Source organism: Geotrypetes seraphini, chromosome 2 (genome assembly GCF_902459505.1).
Source record: "Geotrypetes seraphini chromosome 2, aGeoSer1.1, whole genome shotgun sequence".
Classification (NCBI taxonomy): Eukaryota; Metazoa; Chordata; class Amphibia; order Gymnophiona; family Dermophiidae; genus Geotrypetes; species Geotrypetes seraphini.
This window is the reverse complement of record NC_047085.1, coordinates 309,862,014-309,880,828: the sequence shown is the minus strand read 5'-3', so window position 1 is coordinate 309,880,828 and position 18,815 is coordinate 309,862,014. Positions and strand designations below refer to the sequence as shown.

Below are 18,815 nucleotides of genomic sequence, written 5' to 3'. Positions count from 1 at the left end.
CTTTTGGCAAGAAAGAAGGTACAGTACAGAGAAAGACTCCTGTGTCCGAAATATGGAGATCTACTTGGACCACTGAGTACTGGATATCATTCAAGAGGGATAACAGCTTGAGTTCTCTCATCCGCTAATGGACTTATTTGTGGTCTCCTCGGCAGGTCTCCTGGAGCAAGTGGTCCGAGCAATGGTGAAACGGCTCATGGACATTCAAGCTGTAGAAACCATACTGGCCAAAGAATCGGGCTTGAGCAAATACTGTATATACTTTATCGTACCCAAAAAAGACTCTGATGACCGGAGACCCATCCTGGATCTGAAGTCGATTAATGCAGTGCTGAAAGTGCCCTGATTCCAGATAGAGACAGTTCGTTCAGTCATAGCATCGGTGGTTCAGGGGAAATTCCTAGCCTCTCTGGATTGACGGAGGCTTACTTGCATATTCCCATTTTTCCAGGTCACAGAAAGTTCTTGAGAGTCCATGTCTTGGGGAGACATTTCTTATTTTCAGTGCTCCCCTTCAATCTCGCAGTGGCACCACGCACCTTTATCCAAGGCATCAGCGGCCAGGTGCATCCATACTTGGCCAATTTAAGGCCAACAGCGAGAAAGTAGTGTCACATGTTATCCAACAGCCCTGTTTCTGGCCAAAGTTGAACTAGAGTGGCCCTGACTGTGCTTCCCTGATCTCATTCGCCTGCAGAGGGACAAGTGTCTTTAACTGCCCTTTCATCCAGCTCTTCTCTCACAGGGTTCAATTGCTTTGGAGAGTCCGGAATGCTTGGTCTTCCGGCAGAGCTTTTCAGTGCACAGCTCTAGTGCAGAAGGGCTTCTCAGAGGTGGTCATAGCTAACCTCTTATGACAGGGCTTGGAAGAAGTTTCATTGATGGTGGACTCAGCATGATGGCTGAAATGTTGGTTCTATCTACCCCAGCACAGTGATACCCGGACAACGGCAACACTCAATATTTGTTTATTTTTATGCATGGTGCTTCTTATATAGTTTTTCTATTATCTTGCAGTAAAGTTAATATAGGGAGTAGTAGGGATATATGTTTTTGTTTTGTAATAATGCTCACTGTTTCATTTAATGTGCACTAAACAGTATGGGGCTCATAATCGAAAAAGAAAACCATCCAAAAACCGGCCTAAGTTGGCACTTGGACGAACATTTCTCAAAAACGTCCAAGTGCCAATAATAAAAATGGGTTATGGACGTATTTCTAAATGACCTAGGCCTTCATAGTGCCGCTGAACGACCAAAGCTAAATGGGGCGTTTTGGGAGGCGTGTCAAGGGCGGGAGTTGGACAGGACGTGGGCCAGCTTAGACTTAGTCGTACAGCATTTATAACCGAAAGTCTTACAACAGAGCCTAGACGGAACTTGGACGTTATGACTTAGACCAAGTAAAACATGGTCTAAGTCACAAAAACCCACCTAAAGTCAGCAGATAAGCACTGCAAACACATAAAACAGACCCCCACACACTATCCCAGTGATCAACAACCCCCCTCCACCCCCATAAAAATTTTAATCATTACTTTAAAATTCAGCCTCCAGACCATCATCACCTGGCCACCTGGCATAGGAAAGCCTAGTCGTCCAGTCCAGAGGCAGCTTAAGTCATCTTGGGGGTGGGTTAGGGACTCATGGAGAGGAGGACCATGCCCATAAGCCCCTGTAATCACTGCATTGATCCTTAAACATGTGCACTCCCCTATACACCCTCAAAACCCTTTTGTACTGGCATATAAGTGGCTCCTGTAGCGATAAGGGCTATTGGGTGGTAGAAAAGTGGATCTAGGGGATTCTGGAGGTGGTTTGGAGAGCTCACCGTGACCTATAAGGGAGCTGTAGGGAGGAGAAGACATGGCACCCTTTTTGTGAAGTTCACAGCAGTGCCCTGTAAGGTACCCTACTATTTAGGTGGCATGTCTGGGTGTGCAGTCCATCACTTTGCAGACCCCTCCCACGTCCAGCAGGGCTTGTTCTAGGCATTTTGGAGTTAGACAGAAATGTGGTATAAAGATAGATGATTTAGTGGCTTGGACGATCAGATCGGCAGGACGTATAATTAGATGATTTTCAAAACAAAAAAATAAGTTGGACGTATCTTTCGAAAATGTGTCTAAAGCTGTTTTTTTACTTTGGACGACTTGCGAGATGGATGTAAACGGACTTAGACGTCCCTTTCGATTATGCCCCTCCACGCATTATCATAAAATGGCACAACAGAAAATAAAATTAAAATTAAATGGAATTTAAAAAACAACAACAAACAAAATGAAAATATTCTGCCTGCACAACTCTAGTGAGCAAGAGGCTTTATTCTGGTAAGAGTGCTTTCTCCCAAGAATCTGGAAATTCAGCTGTTCCTCCCTGCCCTAAGTGTTTCACATTCTGATGAGACAGCGACTCAAGACAACGAGGGATGAACCTTCTGACCATAAACACCTCTGTTTGAAACCAAATTATAGAACAGGCATTTCTGACCAGCATTTCATTGGCTACTAGGAGATAAAATTTCAGTGTTATAAAATTCCTAGCTTTTTACAGTGGTTGGTTTCATTTTCCTCTGCACCCTTCTGTTTTTATAACATCTCTCCTTATTCCTTTACCATTTAGCTCTTTCATTAGGTAGCTCTTATGGCTAACCACTGCCATCTTCTATATCCTTTCCCAGGTATCAACCATGTGTGACAAAATCATAAAGAGGGCAGGAGCAGAGCTACTCTGAAGAGGCACCAGAAGGAGGATATTTAGCTTGCATTTTGTGCCCTGGCTAGCCTCTTGTTTAGAGCTGTCATTACTTCTAAGCCAGAGGTCTCAAACTTGCGGCCCGGGGGCCACATGCAGCCCGTCAGGTACTATTTTGAGGCCCTCGGTATGTTTATCATAACCACAAAAGTAAAATAAAACAGTTTCTGGATCATGTGTCTCTTTAGCTATAAATGACAATATTATTATTAAGACTTAGCCAAAAGGAAAGATTTATAAACTATAAAGAGTTTTACCACATGCAAAATTGTCATTTCTTTAATAAGACAGTAACTATTTTTTCTGAGGCCCTCCAAGTACCCACAAATCCAAAATGTGGCCCTGCAAAGGGTTTGAGTTTGAGACCACTGTTCTAAGCCATCCAGCCTTTTTGCAATATTCTGCTTTCTTTCTGTGAAGGATTTTTTCCACATTTTATTTCCTTGTACAGGACCTTTTGGGCTGTGAAAGTACTAATCTTGAAACCCAGGAGTTTGGCAGTGATGAAGATCCAGCGGGTCCTGAAGAGGAAGACTTTGGAGATGTATTATGGGATGTACATAATGAACAAGAGCAGGTGGAGGCTTTTCAGCAGGCTTCCACATCAACATGTGAGCTAGGATTTGAGAAAGTAAGTGCATAAAAAAGGTCTGGATGGAGGAAAGCCAGATCACTGCTCATACTGAAAAGGCCTTTCCTTTTCTGTCATCAATCTGCTAACCTAGGCACTGGCAGCTGTAGAAGATCAAGGTGTTCGTGCAGCCTTCAAACACCTGCTCTGGAAGCTAATGGAACCAATATTTGATATATATATGAGGGACCGCTGAAAAGTTCTTAGCCAAATCAACAAAGGTGGGGCAGTCTCCATCAAGAGCTGTACACTTAATCCAGTGATCTTCCACTTTTTTTTCCAAATTTTGTTGGGCTGAGAATTATTCAGAGGCGCTTCGTGTATATAGATCAAGGGTGTTAAAGTCGGACCTTGAGGGCCACAATCCAGTTGGGTTTCAGGATTTCCCCAATGAATATGCATAAGATCTATTTGCTAATAGATCTCATGCATATTCATTGGGAAAATCCTAAAAACCTGACTGGATTGCGGTCCTTGAGGACCGACTTTGACACCTGTGATATAGATAAATACCATTTCTTCAAAAAGCAACAAAGCAGTTTATAGTATATAATATATAGTTTATAGTTCCATAGAAATATGAGGAAACGATACAAACATGATTATACCTTAATGTCCAGTATGGGTTCAGCCAAGGGAGGTCTTGCCTCACCAATTTGCTTGACTTCTTTAAAGGTCTTTTGCCTCTAAAGTGGAAGCAAAAGATATTAAAGAGAGTGGGCAACAGACTAGAGCCTTGAGGAATTCCTGAAATAAGTTCATAAACCGGAGAGAGGGGTCAGTGTGAAAAAAGTTGTAAAGTGCTACTGCTATAAGTGAATAGGTGGGAAGGTTGAAGCTGGTAACAGCAGACCTGGGAGGAGAATATGAATTTGTATGCGAGTGTGTAAGTGTGTTAAAGAGAAGGTGAGTGTTGGAGGGGAAGAAGAGAGAAAGGCTAACAGTTGCCAAGATGAGAGGAAAGGAGAAGGGAGAGGTTGGGAAGCCCACCCCACCACAAATCTGAATTCCCTACTAGAGAATGACACGGTGAGGGAATTTGTCTCCGACTCCACGGATAACCATGTGAAGCCATGCTGTGTCATTCTTTAGTGTCTATCTCAGCCTCAGTCCTTCTACACCAGCATTCTTCAATGCAAGGCTTGAAGGTCAGTGGCTGTGCCCATTCATACTCTGATTCTTGCCTCTCTCTTTAAAGAATAACATGAGGATGGTTTCCTGTGGTTATTCGTGGGGACAGAGATGGTTTGCTTCCCCCCTCCTTCCCCCCCAAAAAGTAAAACAAAGCAGGCAGATGATGATAGGCAACCTACTGCTTTGTGTATTGGGAAAACTTTATGGTGTTTTCAAACCCCTTTGAAAAGGATCTTTTTCTCTGTGGCACATTTTTAAAAACTAAATACAGTAATTTATTTTCAGAACACTGTAAATATGAAATTCCTAGTACTAGATGTACACTTAGGGGTCCTTTTATCAAGCCGTGCTAGCGGGGTTAGCGCGTCGGACATTTCATCACGTGCTAACCCCCGCGGCAGGCTAAAAAACTAACGCCTGCTCAATGCACGGCAGGCGGTTTAACGCGCGGTATTACGCGTGTTAAACCCCTACCGCAGCTTGATAAAAGGACCCCTTAATGTAAAAGGGTGTACTTTATAGGTTTGCTTTAATAGAACCTATTTCTTTGTTGCTGTTATGTAAGCTTATATACTCTCTTTCTTGTGATAATGCACTTATATTGTAAGAAGGACCAACCTCAGCATAACTTAACTTTATATAAGATGTGGCATAAACATTTTAGCTGCTTAAATGGAATTTTTTATGAGTGATGTGAAAGTAAATGATCCAGCTCCTATTATTTAAAACATTTTCTAATGCTATTTTGATGCTAGTTTTATGTCTGTGATGAACATTCAGGCCCTGATTCTATGAAGTCCACCTAAAGTTAGCTGATATTAGCACCTAACGTAATTAATCAATAGGCTTAATCTGTGCCGATATTGGCACTCATTACTTCACAATCAGCTTTAATTGGTGTTATGCCCCCATTTCATGAGGACAGTTTCTTGTATAAAAACAAGTATATGTGTTTGTTCTTAAATATGTAAACAAAGTGTGCTCTGTGGACTCAAATCCACAGAATGCTTTGCTTCTCCCAGAGAGCAAGGCTGCAACCAGAGAGCTATTGCCCATCCTTCTTTAGCTTTTGGGAGAGAACAATATCCATTTTGTGAGACCACATGGCTGCATGAAAACTTGGATCAAGCATTGTTCTCTCACCAGGTTTTCACTAGAAACATAGAAACATAGAAATCCCACCCGTCCCCGCCAAAGTCCCACCCGTCCCCGTGAGGAATCCCCTCCGTCCCCACCCGTCCCCGTGATGAATCCCCTCCGTCCCCACCCGTCCCTATAAACTACAGAAATAGTTATTTCATTTAATTATGCTACTGAATTAAAGGCTCTGATAGAAACCCATTTACAAATAAGCAAAAAGACTTTATTAATTTGGAAATATTAATTGGGAAGAATACATACTTTGTAAACGGGTTTCTACCAGAGCCTCTAATGTTTATAAATTTTTATCAACACAACTAATATACTACTTTATCCTAAAGCAAAAAAAAGAAATATAATTTTTTTTCCTACCTTTGTTGCCTGGTTTCTGCTTTCCTCATGTTCTCATTCAGTTCCTTCCATCCACTGTCTCTCTTCTCTCTGCGTCTTCCATTTGCTCTGTTACTGTGCCTCCCTTTCTCCCCCTTCCAAATTGGTCTGGCACCCATCTTCTTCCCTCCGCTCCCCCCATAGTCTGGCATCTCTGTCTTCTTCCCTCTATCTTCCCCATGTGCTTTCAGTGTCCTTCTCCCCCCTCTGTCTTCCCCATGTCCTTTCAGCATCCTTCTCCCCCCCCCCGTCTTCCCCATATCCTTTCAGCGTCCTTCTCCACCCCTTTGTCTTCCCCATGTGCTTTCAGCGTCCTTCTCCACCCCTTTGTCTTCCCCAGTGCTTTCAGCGTCTTTCTCCCCCCTCAGTTTTACCTTAAGCACCTTTTCCTCTCCACTCCACCTTTCCTCCCTTTCTCCCTCCCTGCCCCTTACCTTTGTGGCGCTTACCCGCACGACTGACAACAGAACAGGCCCGGTCCAACAAACCTTCCTGCCCTGTAGCCTCGAATCTAAATTACCTTCTTACAGCAGCTGGAGTATTGAAGCTGCTGTAAGAAAGTAATTTAAATTTGCGGCTACAGGGCAGGGAGGTTTGATGTACTGGGCCTGTTGTCGGTCGGTCGGGGGACCTGGCTGGCTGTGCTGCACCCGGGGCAGACCGCCCCCCACCTTGTACCACTGCCTTTTCCCTGCCTGCCCTGTCGCAGCACACAGCCGAACAGAAGTCTTCACGATGTCAGCGCTGACGTCGGAGGGAGGGAGGGCTTTGCTTAAGCCTTCCCTCCGACGTCAGCGCTGACATCAGGAAGACTTCCGTTCGGCTGTGGGCAGGTAGGGAGACGAGCCTTGCGGCTGAATACATCTAGCCCCGCAGGAACTCCCTGACCCTCGGAGGCATCCCCACGGGATCCCCGTGACCCTAGGGGGCGTCCCCACGGGATCCCCATGACCCTAGGGGGCGTCCCCATGGGATCCCCGTGACCCGAAGGGGGAACCCGCGGGATTCCCGTCGTTCCCGTGCAGCTCTCTAGTTTTCACCCTTTATTTCCGCTAGCCTAATACAGCTTAGGTTCAGTATCTAAGTTTGGAGCACAGTGTTATTCTCTACAAGATGTATGGACACACTCCCAGCTTCCCCTTGGATAGGATGTGCTGGTAGAGTGAGAAGATTCTCTAACAATGTTGGACTGCCTTGAAATTATCAAATTGTGAGTGTTTATTCTTTACTTCAAGTTATTAAAGAAAGTTGTTCAAAAAAACTACAGAGTCTGGCTGATAACAGTAAGGTTACAGAAGTAATGGTTAACTGAATGGGAGCCTCATACAAATGCCAATCTAACTCAGTGAGTTCAATAGTGCTTGGCCATTTTGAGGAGTCCCTGCAATACAATTGAACTTAATTGAAAGTTAGACACCTAATATCATAAAACTCGAATCTATAAAAAAGTAGGTGCCTAGCCCTCCAGACACGGGCCTGAGCTCAGGGGCCTTCCAAAACCCAGATAAACTGCTGGGTTTTGTAAATCCCTCCATCTGGTAACCCTAAAATTCTGGTATGCTGGGGGGCAGAGAGAAGGAAAGGCGCCAGCAGTGACAGATGCCTATCTTTCATGGAACACCCATAATCTTGCTGCAGCACATAGTTTATGATACACTGCTGTAAATAAATCCTAATGAACCCTTCTTTGTTCTCTTTCCTATACCAAATTGTAATTATTCCCTGTATTCCCTCTTGTTGAATGTACGTCTGTGATTCCCAAAAACTTTGTCTCCCCTATTTTAATTTTTATTGTTCATCGCTTTATAATCTTTGAAAAAAGTGATTTTATCAAATACGAACTAAACTTGAAACCACTAGGCAGCCCCCTATGCTTTGCATGGATGTCTCTATGGCCATTTTCTAGGAATTCTGCCACACAGTGTAGTTGTGTGATTTTCAATAAAATTGTTTCAAGATAAGAATGCTACCATACAGATGTCCATGTCCCTTGTTTTTCCCCATTCATTATTTATTTAAAAATTTATAGCCTGCATATCCTACAATTCTAAGCGGGTAACAACATAACATACATAATAAAATAACTTACCAAGCCTACAACATAAAATCATTAAAAACATTAAAAAATAAATCTAAAAACAACATTACAAAATAGCAGTAATCATGTATCACATGAACTAATTCTACAGTCTGTTCAGAACTTAAAACTATAATACTGGATACCAGATTATGAACATAAGAATTGCCGCTGCTGGGTCAGACCAGCGGTCCATCATGCCCAGCAGTCCGCTCACGCGGCAGTCCCTAGGTCAAAGACTAGTGCCCTAACTGAGACTAGCCCTACCTGCGTACGTTCCGGTTTAGTAGGAACATGTCTAACATTTAGCAAAACATTTGCTCAAATAACCTAGTTTTAACCATTTTCCTGAACTGCAAAATGGCAGACGCTTGCCTTATCTCAAAGGGCAACGCATTCCACAACATTGGCCCCTGTATCGCCAACATAGTTTTGCGATGGCCAGAAATTTTCACCTTACTCAAAAATGGCACATCCAAACACATCCATCGACCTTAACACTCGTGAAGGTCAATAGAAGTGCAATAAAAATTTCACAACCAACAGGCCATCGTCATGCATAAGCTTAAAAATTATGCACAGAACCTTAAATTGAATACGCACACTAATAGGGACACAATGCTGATCGTGTAATATAGGGGTGACAAGGTCAAATTTCAATGCTCACATGATAATACATGTAGCAGTGTTCTGAGCAACCTGTAAAGCCTGGACCACACACTTCGGTAGGCCAAGATACATCACATTACAATAATCAAATACTTTGGTTGTTCTAGTTTATAAAATGTCTCATGCTGGATGTCTCCAGCACATGGATATCCTTCTCATGTATGTTCAAAAACACATGTGAAATGGATGTCCATTTGGGACGTTCTGATGTGGACGCCCATTCAAAAATTCCCCTCTATTTGGCTTTATGAATATTAATGTAGATTTGTTACTGTTGAAACTATTCAATCTTAGTTTGAGAGGGGAAGTTTATTCTTGGTTTGCTTCTTATTTACATGGGCGTTCTTTCATTATTCAGCATGGTCAGGAACTGTCCACAGAGAAAATAATAAAGAAAGGGGTACCTCAGGGTTCTGCGCTGTCTTCATTGTTGTTTAATATATACATGATTACTTTGGGAAAGTTGTTTCGTTCCTTAGGAGTAGAATACCGCCTTTATGCAGATGACATCTTGTTCCTTTTCCCCAAAGGGAATTTGCTGGAAACAAAGATAAATTTGAATAGCTATATGCATGAAATAGCAATGTGGATGGGGCAGCATGGCCTACAGTTAAATATGAAAAAAACTGTGGTTTTGATTGTGGGGGATATTGGTATTGTAGTTAGTAAGAACATAAGCAGTGCCTCCGCTGGGTCAGACCAGAGGTTCATCATGCCCAGCAGTCCGTTCACGCGGCGGCCCATCAGGTCCAGGACCTGTATAGTAATCCTCTATGTATACCCTTCTATCCCCTTTTCCTTCAGGAAATCATCTAATTCCTTCTTGAACCCCAATACCGTACTCTGTCCTATCACACCCTCTGAAAGCGTATTCCAGGCATCCACCACTCTTTGGGTGAAGAAGAACTTCCTAGCATTGGTTCTGAATCTGTCCCCTCTTAATTTTTCCGAATGCTCTCTCGTTCTTGTAAGTTTGAAGAATCTGTCCCTCTCCACACAATTACTGGTAAAGATTGAGATGTTAGTTCTTGGGGTATGGTTAGAATCTTGGCTCTCTATGAAACAACACATAGCTAAAGTGGTACAAGTAGGATATGCCCAACTTCACATCTTATTTAGATTAAAAATGATGCTCTTGCCTGTGGATTTTCGCTGTTTTTCAAGTGTTATTGCTATCTCGAATTGATTACTACAATCTTCTGTATCTTGGATTGTCAAAGAAAACATGTAAACCTGTGCAACTTCTCATGAATTCGGTGGCTAGATTGATAATGGGTATTCCTAGGATTGCCCATATTACTCCGATCTTAAAAGTTCTACACTGGTTACCTGTTCAACAGAGAATTTGCTATAAAGCTCTGTCAGTTGTTCATCAAATATTGTACTCCTCTTCTCCTACTTGCTTTCAAAACTTGTGGGAAGTCTATCAACCTGCAAGATGTTTGAGATCTAAGGGGGGATGTTGCTCATCACTTTAAAAGAAAATGGGATTCGCTATGTAAAATCTAGAATATCTATTTTCTCAAATGCCAGTAAGAATCTCTGGAATTCTGTATTAAGGAAATTGTGTAGGGGAGACTGACATTTGTTTACTGCATTTTATAGTGTTTGTGTTTGAAATTGTGAATGTAAAAGTTTTTGTACATCGCTTAAGCGATTCATAAATTTTTAAAAATAAATATATAATTAATGTAAGCAGCAGAAATTGAGCCTACCTTGCAGGAGCAGACACTTAATCATCCTTCAAGTAGGTATAAATGTTCATGCCTGCATTATGCAAGTAGGTACGTAGATAAGTGTTTTTATAATCTACTTACCTTCGGCGGCAACGACCTTCATTGAAGAGCCACCACGGAAGAGAGGAAGAAGACTGAGGTAGCGGCCCCTGCCCATCACCTCGGGGTCAAAACCCGCTGAAAGCCCAATTGAAGCTGCAGGAGCAGCATCGAAACGTCTCAACAGTGCATCCACCATCTACCTGACCAAACTCGAATCTGTACTTTATTTTATTCTCTTATTTACCGATTTATTTAGTTATTTTTTTTCTTTTCTATCATCTCCATCTCGAATTTTTTACTTTAATTTACTGTATTTAATTCACTGTATCTAATCTACTAAATTCAATTTACTTTATTCAATTTCAACTCTACCTTATTTATTTAATTTCAATTTAACTCATTTAATTTCAATTTAACTCATTTAATTTCAATCTAATTCATTTCAATTTACTTCATTCAATCTCATTTAATCTCAATTTCATTTAATTTCATTTAATCTCAATTTAATTACTACATTTAATTTTAACTTAAATACTTCATTCAATATCAGTTTAATTACTTCATTTAATTTCAGTTGGAAGGCTCAGAAACTCAATTCTGATCCTTCCTACCTCTCCTGACCCAGCCACCTCCTCCCATCGGCTGACCAAAACAGGACGCGGGCGTGGAAGAGCACTCTGACCCTCCCCCCACCACTGTCAGTTGCCAAGCCAGTTTGAACCCTATTCCATCGACAGACCGAGAAGAGACTCGAGAGTGGGAATGTAGTCGGCCCCTCCCCACCGCTGCTAATCGCTGAGCCTTCTCCAAACCCTGCAACCCCCTACCATCGACGGACTGAGACGGGGCTCGGGCACAGGAGGTCACTCCACCTCTACCCACCAATACAATGGTAGCCACACTTAGCACCACCATGACAACAACACCACCAAAATACCCACAAGCATTCCTACTACTAACACTGCTCCTAACCACCTGGAAAGCAACTGCAAACAAAATCTCTCCAATACCAACTATAGCAAATTCCAAGGGAATTACCCAATCAACTTGGCATCTCACAACAGACAGAAACTCAAACTATTAGACTCACACACACCAACCCGCCCCACAATCAACAAGAAGAAAACAGACAAACCCATACAAGACCAAAAAACAACCCCACCAAAGATCACTCATATACCCGAAAACAACTCACAACCCACCAACAGACTACACCATCCTCAAATGTGCATATGTGAACATCAGAGCCATAGGCCCCAAAACAGAACGCATAAAAAACTGGATAGAAGAAGACAACCTAGACTGCCTTTTCCTCACAGAGACCTGGCTTACCTCTGACTCGGACTCCAGAATAACTGAAGTTTGCCCAAAGAGCCACAAGTTAACAATAGTCTCCAGAGAAAATAAAAGAGGAGGAGGAATTGTCATCATAGCCAGAAATACCATAAACCTAAAAATACAAGACAAAGCAACCAACCCATACATGGATCTACTAGCCTGTCAACTTTCAAGCACATCACTCAAAGGAACACTAACATGCATACTCTGCTACATAACCCCAAATAACTGGAACACAGCAAAACCAATATTTGAAGAATTCATATATCGAAACTCACTAACGACAACCTACAACCTAATCCTACAAGACCTTAACCTGCACCTCGAGAACCAATCCTGCAAGCATGTAGAAACCTTACTATCATTCCTCGAGGCCTTAACATATAAAATCCTAGATCCTCAAACCACACACAAAAAAGGACACCAACTCAACATTGTAGCCTACATGTCCCAACAACCCATACAACCAGAGATCCAAACATCAAATGGAAAATGGAACCATTCCATATGGTCTGATCACTACACATACTCCTTCGAAATCAATTGGACCAATAACAAAAGCATTCCAATTAATCAAAAAATAACTTTCAACTCACGCAAACATATCGACTCCACCATATTCTGGGCAAAAGCAGACACCATAATCCAATACTACACACCCAAAGACTTCATCCCACAATGGAACCGTCTAAGTACTGCAACCCTGGACAAACTAGCCCCAGAAAAACCCAAAACCAAAATCCACAGAAAATCAGACAAGTGGCTCAACAACGAACTACTCCAACTCAAAAGGCAATGCAGACAACTAGAAAGAAAATGGAGGAAAAACAGCCAAGAACCCACAAAAACAGCATTGAAAATAATGAACCAAAAATACAAGCAAAAACTGAAAGAAAATAGAAAAACAAACTACTCAAAGCAAATAGAAGGACCCCAAGACACAAAAAAGCTATTCCAGCTACTAAAAAATCTCACAGATACCACACCTTACCTTGCCAACAGTAACTCCCCCCCTCAGCCACCCTCTTAGCCACATACTTCAAAAGCAAGATCACAAACATAAGAGCCACGTTCTACGGAATTCCCACTCACACAGAAGAGACCTCATTTCCCCCCACAGAAAAAGAATCAGTTGCAGCAGACAGAACCTGGTCCCACTACACACCCATACTGTGGTCAGACTTCAACAAACTATATAATAAATACAGCCACGCAGCCTGTGACCTTAACCACTGCCCCCCCATACCTACTGAAAGCCTCAAGTATACTAGTCCGCTCCCTGCTCCTACAATGGATACAATCTCTACTCTTAGATGGACATTTCCCACAAGACCTCAGCGAAATCATCATAATTCCGATACTAAAAGACCCCAAAGGAACAACAGACCAACCATCCAACTACAGATCCATAGCCTCAATCCCACTGTACGTCAAACTGATGGAAAGCCTCGTAGCCAAAACCTTAACCTCATACCTAGAAAACTACAACTTACTCTACCCCAACTACAGCACTGAGACCCTACTAGGAACACTAATGGACACAGCTAGACAGCATCTCTGTACAGGCAAAAAAATCCTGCTCATTCAACTAGACCTCTCTACAGCCTTCGACCTGGTAGACCATGACATCCTCCTACAAGCACTAGACTCCATAGGAATCTCAGGCAAGGTACACGCATGGTTTAAAGGCTTCCTACAATCCAGAACTTACAGGGTTAAAACAAATAAAGAAAAATCAGAACCATGGTCCAACCCCTGAGGAGTTCCTCAGGGATCACCTCTTTCTCCCACACTATTCAATATATACATAGCCTCTCTCAGCTACTACCTAGACAAACATGGCATAAACTCATACAGCTATGCAGATGACATCACCATCTCCTCCCCTTTGACCACCCAGAATCCACCATGACAGGCACAATACACAGAACTCTCGAAACAGTAGCAACATGGATGACAAATCGCAAACTAAAACTTAACTCTGACAAAACAAAATGCATCCTCCTAGAAAACAGCAAAACTCAACCTTAACAAACCTAGTAATAAACTCAATATCATACCCCATTCAACCCACACTAAAACTTCTTGGAGTACTGATCGACAAAGGCTGTACCATGCAACCACAAATCAACAAAGTAATAAAAACATCATTCGTGACTATGAGAAACCTAAGACAAATCCAAAAATTCTTCGACAGGAAACAATTCCAACTTTTGGTACAATCTCTTATCCTTGGACTAATAGACTACTGCAACATACTATACCTCCCCTGCCCAGCAACCATGATAAAGCAATTACAAACAATACAAAACACAGCCCTAAGACTCATCTACTCATTGAAAAAATATGATCACATCACAGAAGCATACCACGACTCACACTGGCTCCCAATACAAGCAAGAATACACTTCAAATTCTACTGCCTACTATACAAAGCTATTAATGGAGAAAGCCCAACCTACTGGAACAATCGACTAACCCAATCCACCTCAACCAGGCACAGGAGAACTCACTCACTATTCACACACCCACCAATCAAAAATGTCAAAAGAGGAAAACTATATGACAACCTAATGGCCACCAAAGCAGCTAAACTAGACAGACAAATCACCAATCTGCTATCTATGACCACAGACTACAAAACCTTCAAAAAAGAAACTAAAACCCTACTCTTCAAAAAACACATAAAACCTGTTTAACACAATAAGTTCCTTCCCTAACTCCAACATGTTGCGCCTTAAGTTCTCGACAATTCTTATGTAATTCTTATGTAATGCTTACAACAATTCTTATGTAAGGTTACACCTCCTGTAACCTCCTGACAACTCTTGTGTAATCCACCTTGAACCGCAAGGTAATGGCGGAATAGAAATCATTAATGTAATGTAATGTACGTATGTACTTGTGAACTCTACCCATGCTACACCCAAACTGTGACCCATACACACCTACCAGCAAACTACACACTATCATGACATGGTGTGTGCTTTTATAGTCAATATTTTATGTAAGAGCCTATTTACATGTGCAAATCAGCACGTACAGTTGAAAATGGTTTACAAAATTACCCTGTTAAAGCCCACTCTTTTTTTTTTTTTTTCTTGCTCCCTTCCCATTCATTGTCTAATTAGTCAACCTGTGATTTCTTTATTGGTCAAGGTCTAGAGCAGGGGTGCCCAATACGTCGATCACGATCGACCAGTAGCTCAGGAAGGCAACGTGAGTCGATCGCTAGACTCGTGTTGCCGTCCTGATCTACCGGGCCAATCAGCCTTCTTTTGTATTCTCCCTAGGGCCCAGCTGTCATCTGCTGCTGCCGCCGCTGCTGAAAATAAAAAAAAAAACGGCTTGGAGATTTCAGCCCGTAGCGAACTTATGCTCTGGGCTCTAACGTGTGCGTGCCAGCTTCTCTTCTCTTCCCTCCGAAACCGGAAGTTATGTCTGGGGGGGGGGGGGAGAAGGGAAGCCGGCACGCACATGTTGAGAGCCCTGAAGCAAGCATTCGCTACGGGCTAAGGCGGGAGACAGATTAATGAAGCATTTCCTCTTCTTGCTGCCGGGTCCTGCCTACTTTCTGTTTCCACGAAGGCAGGACCCAGCAGCATTTCCCCCAATAGGTCGATCGCGATGCTGGTCGGCTGAAGCAGGGAGAGGAGCTTGGGGCGGCGGCGGCTTTCGGGCCTGTTATTGGTGGCGGTTTGGGTCTTGGTCCCGATGGCAGTTTGGGTCCTGGTCCCCGATGGAGTGGCAGTGGCTTGGGGGAGGGCAGGGAGAAAGAAAGAAAAAGGGCAGGCAGGGAGACAGAAGGAAAGAAGAGAAACAGAAAAAAAAGAAAGGGAGGCAGAGAGAAAGAAAGGGCAAGGAGAGAGGAAGGAAAAGTTGTGGGAGGGAATGAGGTCTGGAGGAGAGGAAGCATACAGGCTAAAAGAAGGGAAGAAAGATTGGATGCACAATCAGAAGAAGAAAGTGCAACCAGAGACTCATGAAATCACCAGACAAGGTAGGAAAAATGATTTTATTTTAAATTTAGTGATCAAAATGTGTCTGAATTTATATCTGCTGTCTATATTTTACACTAAGGTCCCCTTTTACTAAACCGCAATAGAGTTTTTTAGCGCAGGGAGCCTATGAGCGTCAAGAGCAGCGCTGGGCATTCAGCGCAGCTCCCTGCGCTAAAAACTGCTATCATGGTTTAGTAAAAAGGGAGGGGGGTATATTTGTCTATTTTTGTATGGTTGTTACTGAGGTGATAGTACATAGAGTCATCTGCTTTGACCTCTTTGAAAAACCCTGGAATAGGAATGATAATTAACATTTTCTCATTGAAATATTTTAAAATAATTCCAATTTTCTTTTAAGAAGTCATTGGTTGTTCGTATGTGTCGAGGTATTCTGCTAATTTTTTAGGATCTGTAAAATTTTGTGTTTTATTTCCTAATGTTACCTTCATTATTGCTGGGTAGAGAATTAACATTTTCTATGCATACAGTGTGCGTTGTGTTTTTTAAAAATTTTATTGTTGGTAGATCATTTTGACTTGGTCATTTTAAAAGTAGCTCGCAAGCCCAAAAAGTGTGGGCAACCCTGGTCTAGAGTCTCATGTCTGCAGTATGCTTCCCACTAGCGAAGGTTACTCATACTGTGTGTGTCCAAGACCTGAATACATTCCCTCTAAAACAGATTCAACATTGTGTCTCATCTGTTGGTAGTATGCATGGCCATCACTAGGCCCTCAAGCCAGTCTAAGATTTATGCCACCAATGTTAAATCTTATTTTTGCATTGTTTATGACTTTCTTATTTCTATTTGTAGTACTATGGCCGTCTGAATGATTTGGCAGCAGCACCTGCACCAAGTCCACCCCTACTTGTTTCTGGAGGTCCTGGCTCAGGAAAATCCCTGCTTTTATCCAAATGGTATTTTTTTCTGGAATAATTTTCTTTTTTTCATTTAAATGGTGGACTTCAGTATAGCACAAATTGCAAACATTCCTTGAAAAATGAGGGGTCATTGTTCAGACCTAGGTTGATTAATGAAATTACTTGTTTTGCTGTAGGATTCAGCTGCAGCAGAAGCATTCTCCAAACACACTGATTCTGTATCACTTTGTTGGAAGACCTAAGTCCATCAGTTCAGAGCCAGCACTAGTCATGAAAAGACTGACTTTAAAGGTACTTTTTGTACTTGTAAGCCCAACATTTAAAGCTTTTCAGTAAAAACTTTGTGAATTTTCAGATATCTCTGTGGCAAGTAGAAATGCCCTCTCCTTTATCACTTTTTTGTGTTATTTTCTTATTGGTTTAACTGAAGTTCTCTAAATGAATACTCTTCACTTCTCCTAAACTTTGAGAGCAACCGTATTTAACATACTGTTACAAAATGTTCTTTTCAGTATACTGATTGCTTCATGATATCTCTTTACTTATTATGTACTCAAACCTGGTTCCCTGTAGTGTTATTTGTGACTGCCAGTATGGACCAATTAGACCTACTGAATGAGATAATTTGAACTAAATGGTATATACGTCCTCACCCTGGCACAGAATTGTTTTCAGTTATTAATGCTGGTTTTTATCAAACTACGGTAGAGCTTTTTACCACAGTCGGCGAGGTAAATGCTCCAGTGCTCATAGGAATTGAATGAGCATCGGAGCATTTACCTCACCAGTCCACAGTAAAAAGCTCTACTATGGTTTGATAAAAGACCCCTAAATTTCTTGGCCTGACAGTTTCCTCTTTTCCCTTTTGGTTCTAGCTCAATCAAAATCAGCCCTTCATGGCTACAGCACTGTGAGTTTTTATTCAAAACTACCCAGGAGAAGGATCTCCCTATTTCTGTATCCCCCTCCCATCTCAGCCCTGTCATTACAATGAGAGTCTTCAGACAAAAATCACAAATCATAACTCCTTCCAGAACCTGTGAACTCTGAACCATGAACCCTAAGTCTGGCCATCAGGTATCGGGCCCTGAGCAAAAGCATAAGAAATGCATACTGCCTGTCTCCAATAGTGGTCAGTCAGGGTATTTGAAAGACATATCAAACAGTTCTTAAGTGGCTTGTGAATGGTTTATTATAAAATGCCTAAATATGTGGATAAGCGGTATATACATGCTTTAAGGGCCTGATCCTAAGAAGCGGCCACTGATCGCATGTCAGTCGCGCATCAGTGTCCTATTCAGAATTGTGTCTACACTCCCAGACAGACACTTTAAATGTAAGCCAGCATTTTGCAGGCTTATATTTAAGGTATCTGCCTCGCATCTATGGAGAGTCCGCTCAAGGCCACTTACAGGTGAAACCACACCCACACACCCCTTGGGCATGCTTAAATATGGGTATGCGTCTCCGTAGATGTGCTACAGAGGCCTAAAATGTAGGCATCCTGCCTTGGCACCTTTTAAAAAAAAAAATGTGCTTCCCAATCGGCCGCCAGACGGTGGTAGGACACCTACTGCTGCTTGCAATCGCAATGCACATTTTGAGAATCAGGTCCTAAATAAGAGGATGTGTCCACTAAGCCTGTCTTAAAACTTATTAGCTTTGTCCTCCAGAATCTTAGCCAAACTTTTCTTCAGCCCAGTTCTATTACTAGCCTTGGCTGCATCTTCTGACAGAAAATTTTATAGCTTGTTTGGGTGGTGACTGAAAAAACTTTTTAAATCTGCTATCAATTTTATGACATGTTCTCTAGATCCTTATACTACAATTATTTTTTTTTTTTTTTCCTTATTATTTTTTATTTTCAAATTTTACATAAAGTGTACAAAATACTAAAATACAATTGATGAATACAGAATATCACTTTTATATCTAATACATCATATTTCTAAATATATTTTTCCCCCTCTCCCTCCCCCCACCCTTCTATTACTTTTCAAATTTTACATAAAATGTACAAAATAT

The 18,815-nt window shown here is 41.9% G+C and overlaps 1 protein-coding gene across 5 annotated transcripts in view; it reads left to right on the top strand.

Moving 5' to 3' along the window:
• NPHP3 (nephrocystin 3) overlaps positions 1 to 18,815 on the top strand; it is a 267,264-nt gene that overhangs the window by 43,695 nt on the left and 204,754 nt on the right. For all 5 annotated transcript variants that reach the window (XR_004538010.1, XM_033929971.1, XM_033929970.1 and 2 more), the window contains exons 10-12: positions 3,205 to 3,384; positions 16,723 to 16,826; positions 16,967 to 17,081. Coding sequence is in view for 4 of the 5 variants with exons in the window: in XM_033929971.1 (XP_033785862.1) it covers positions 3,205 to 3,384; positions 16,723 to 16,826; positions 16,967 to 17,081 (399 nt within the window). In the remaining variant the exon portion in view is untranslated. The remainder of the gene's footprint in view (positions 1 to 3,204; positions 3,385 to 16,722; positions 16,827 to 16,966; positions 17,082 to 18,815) is intronic.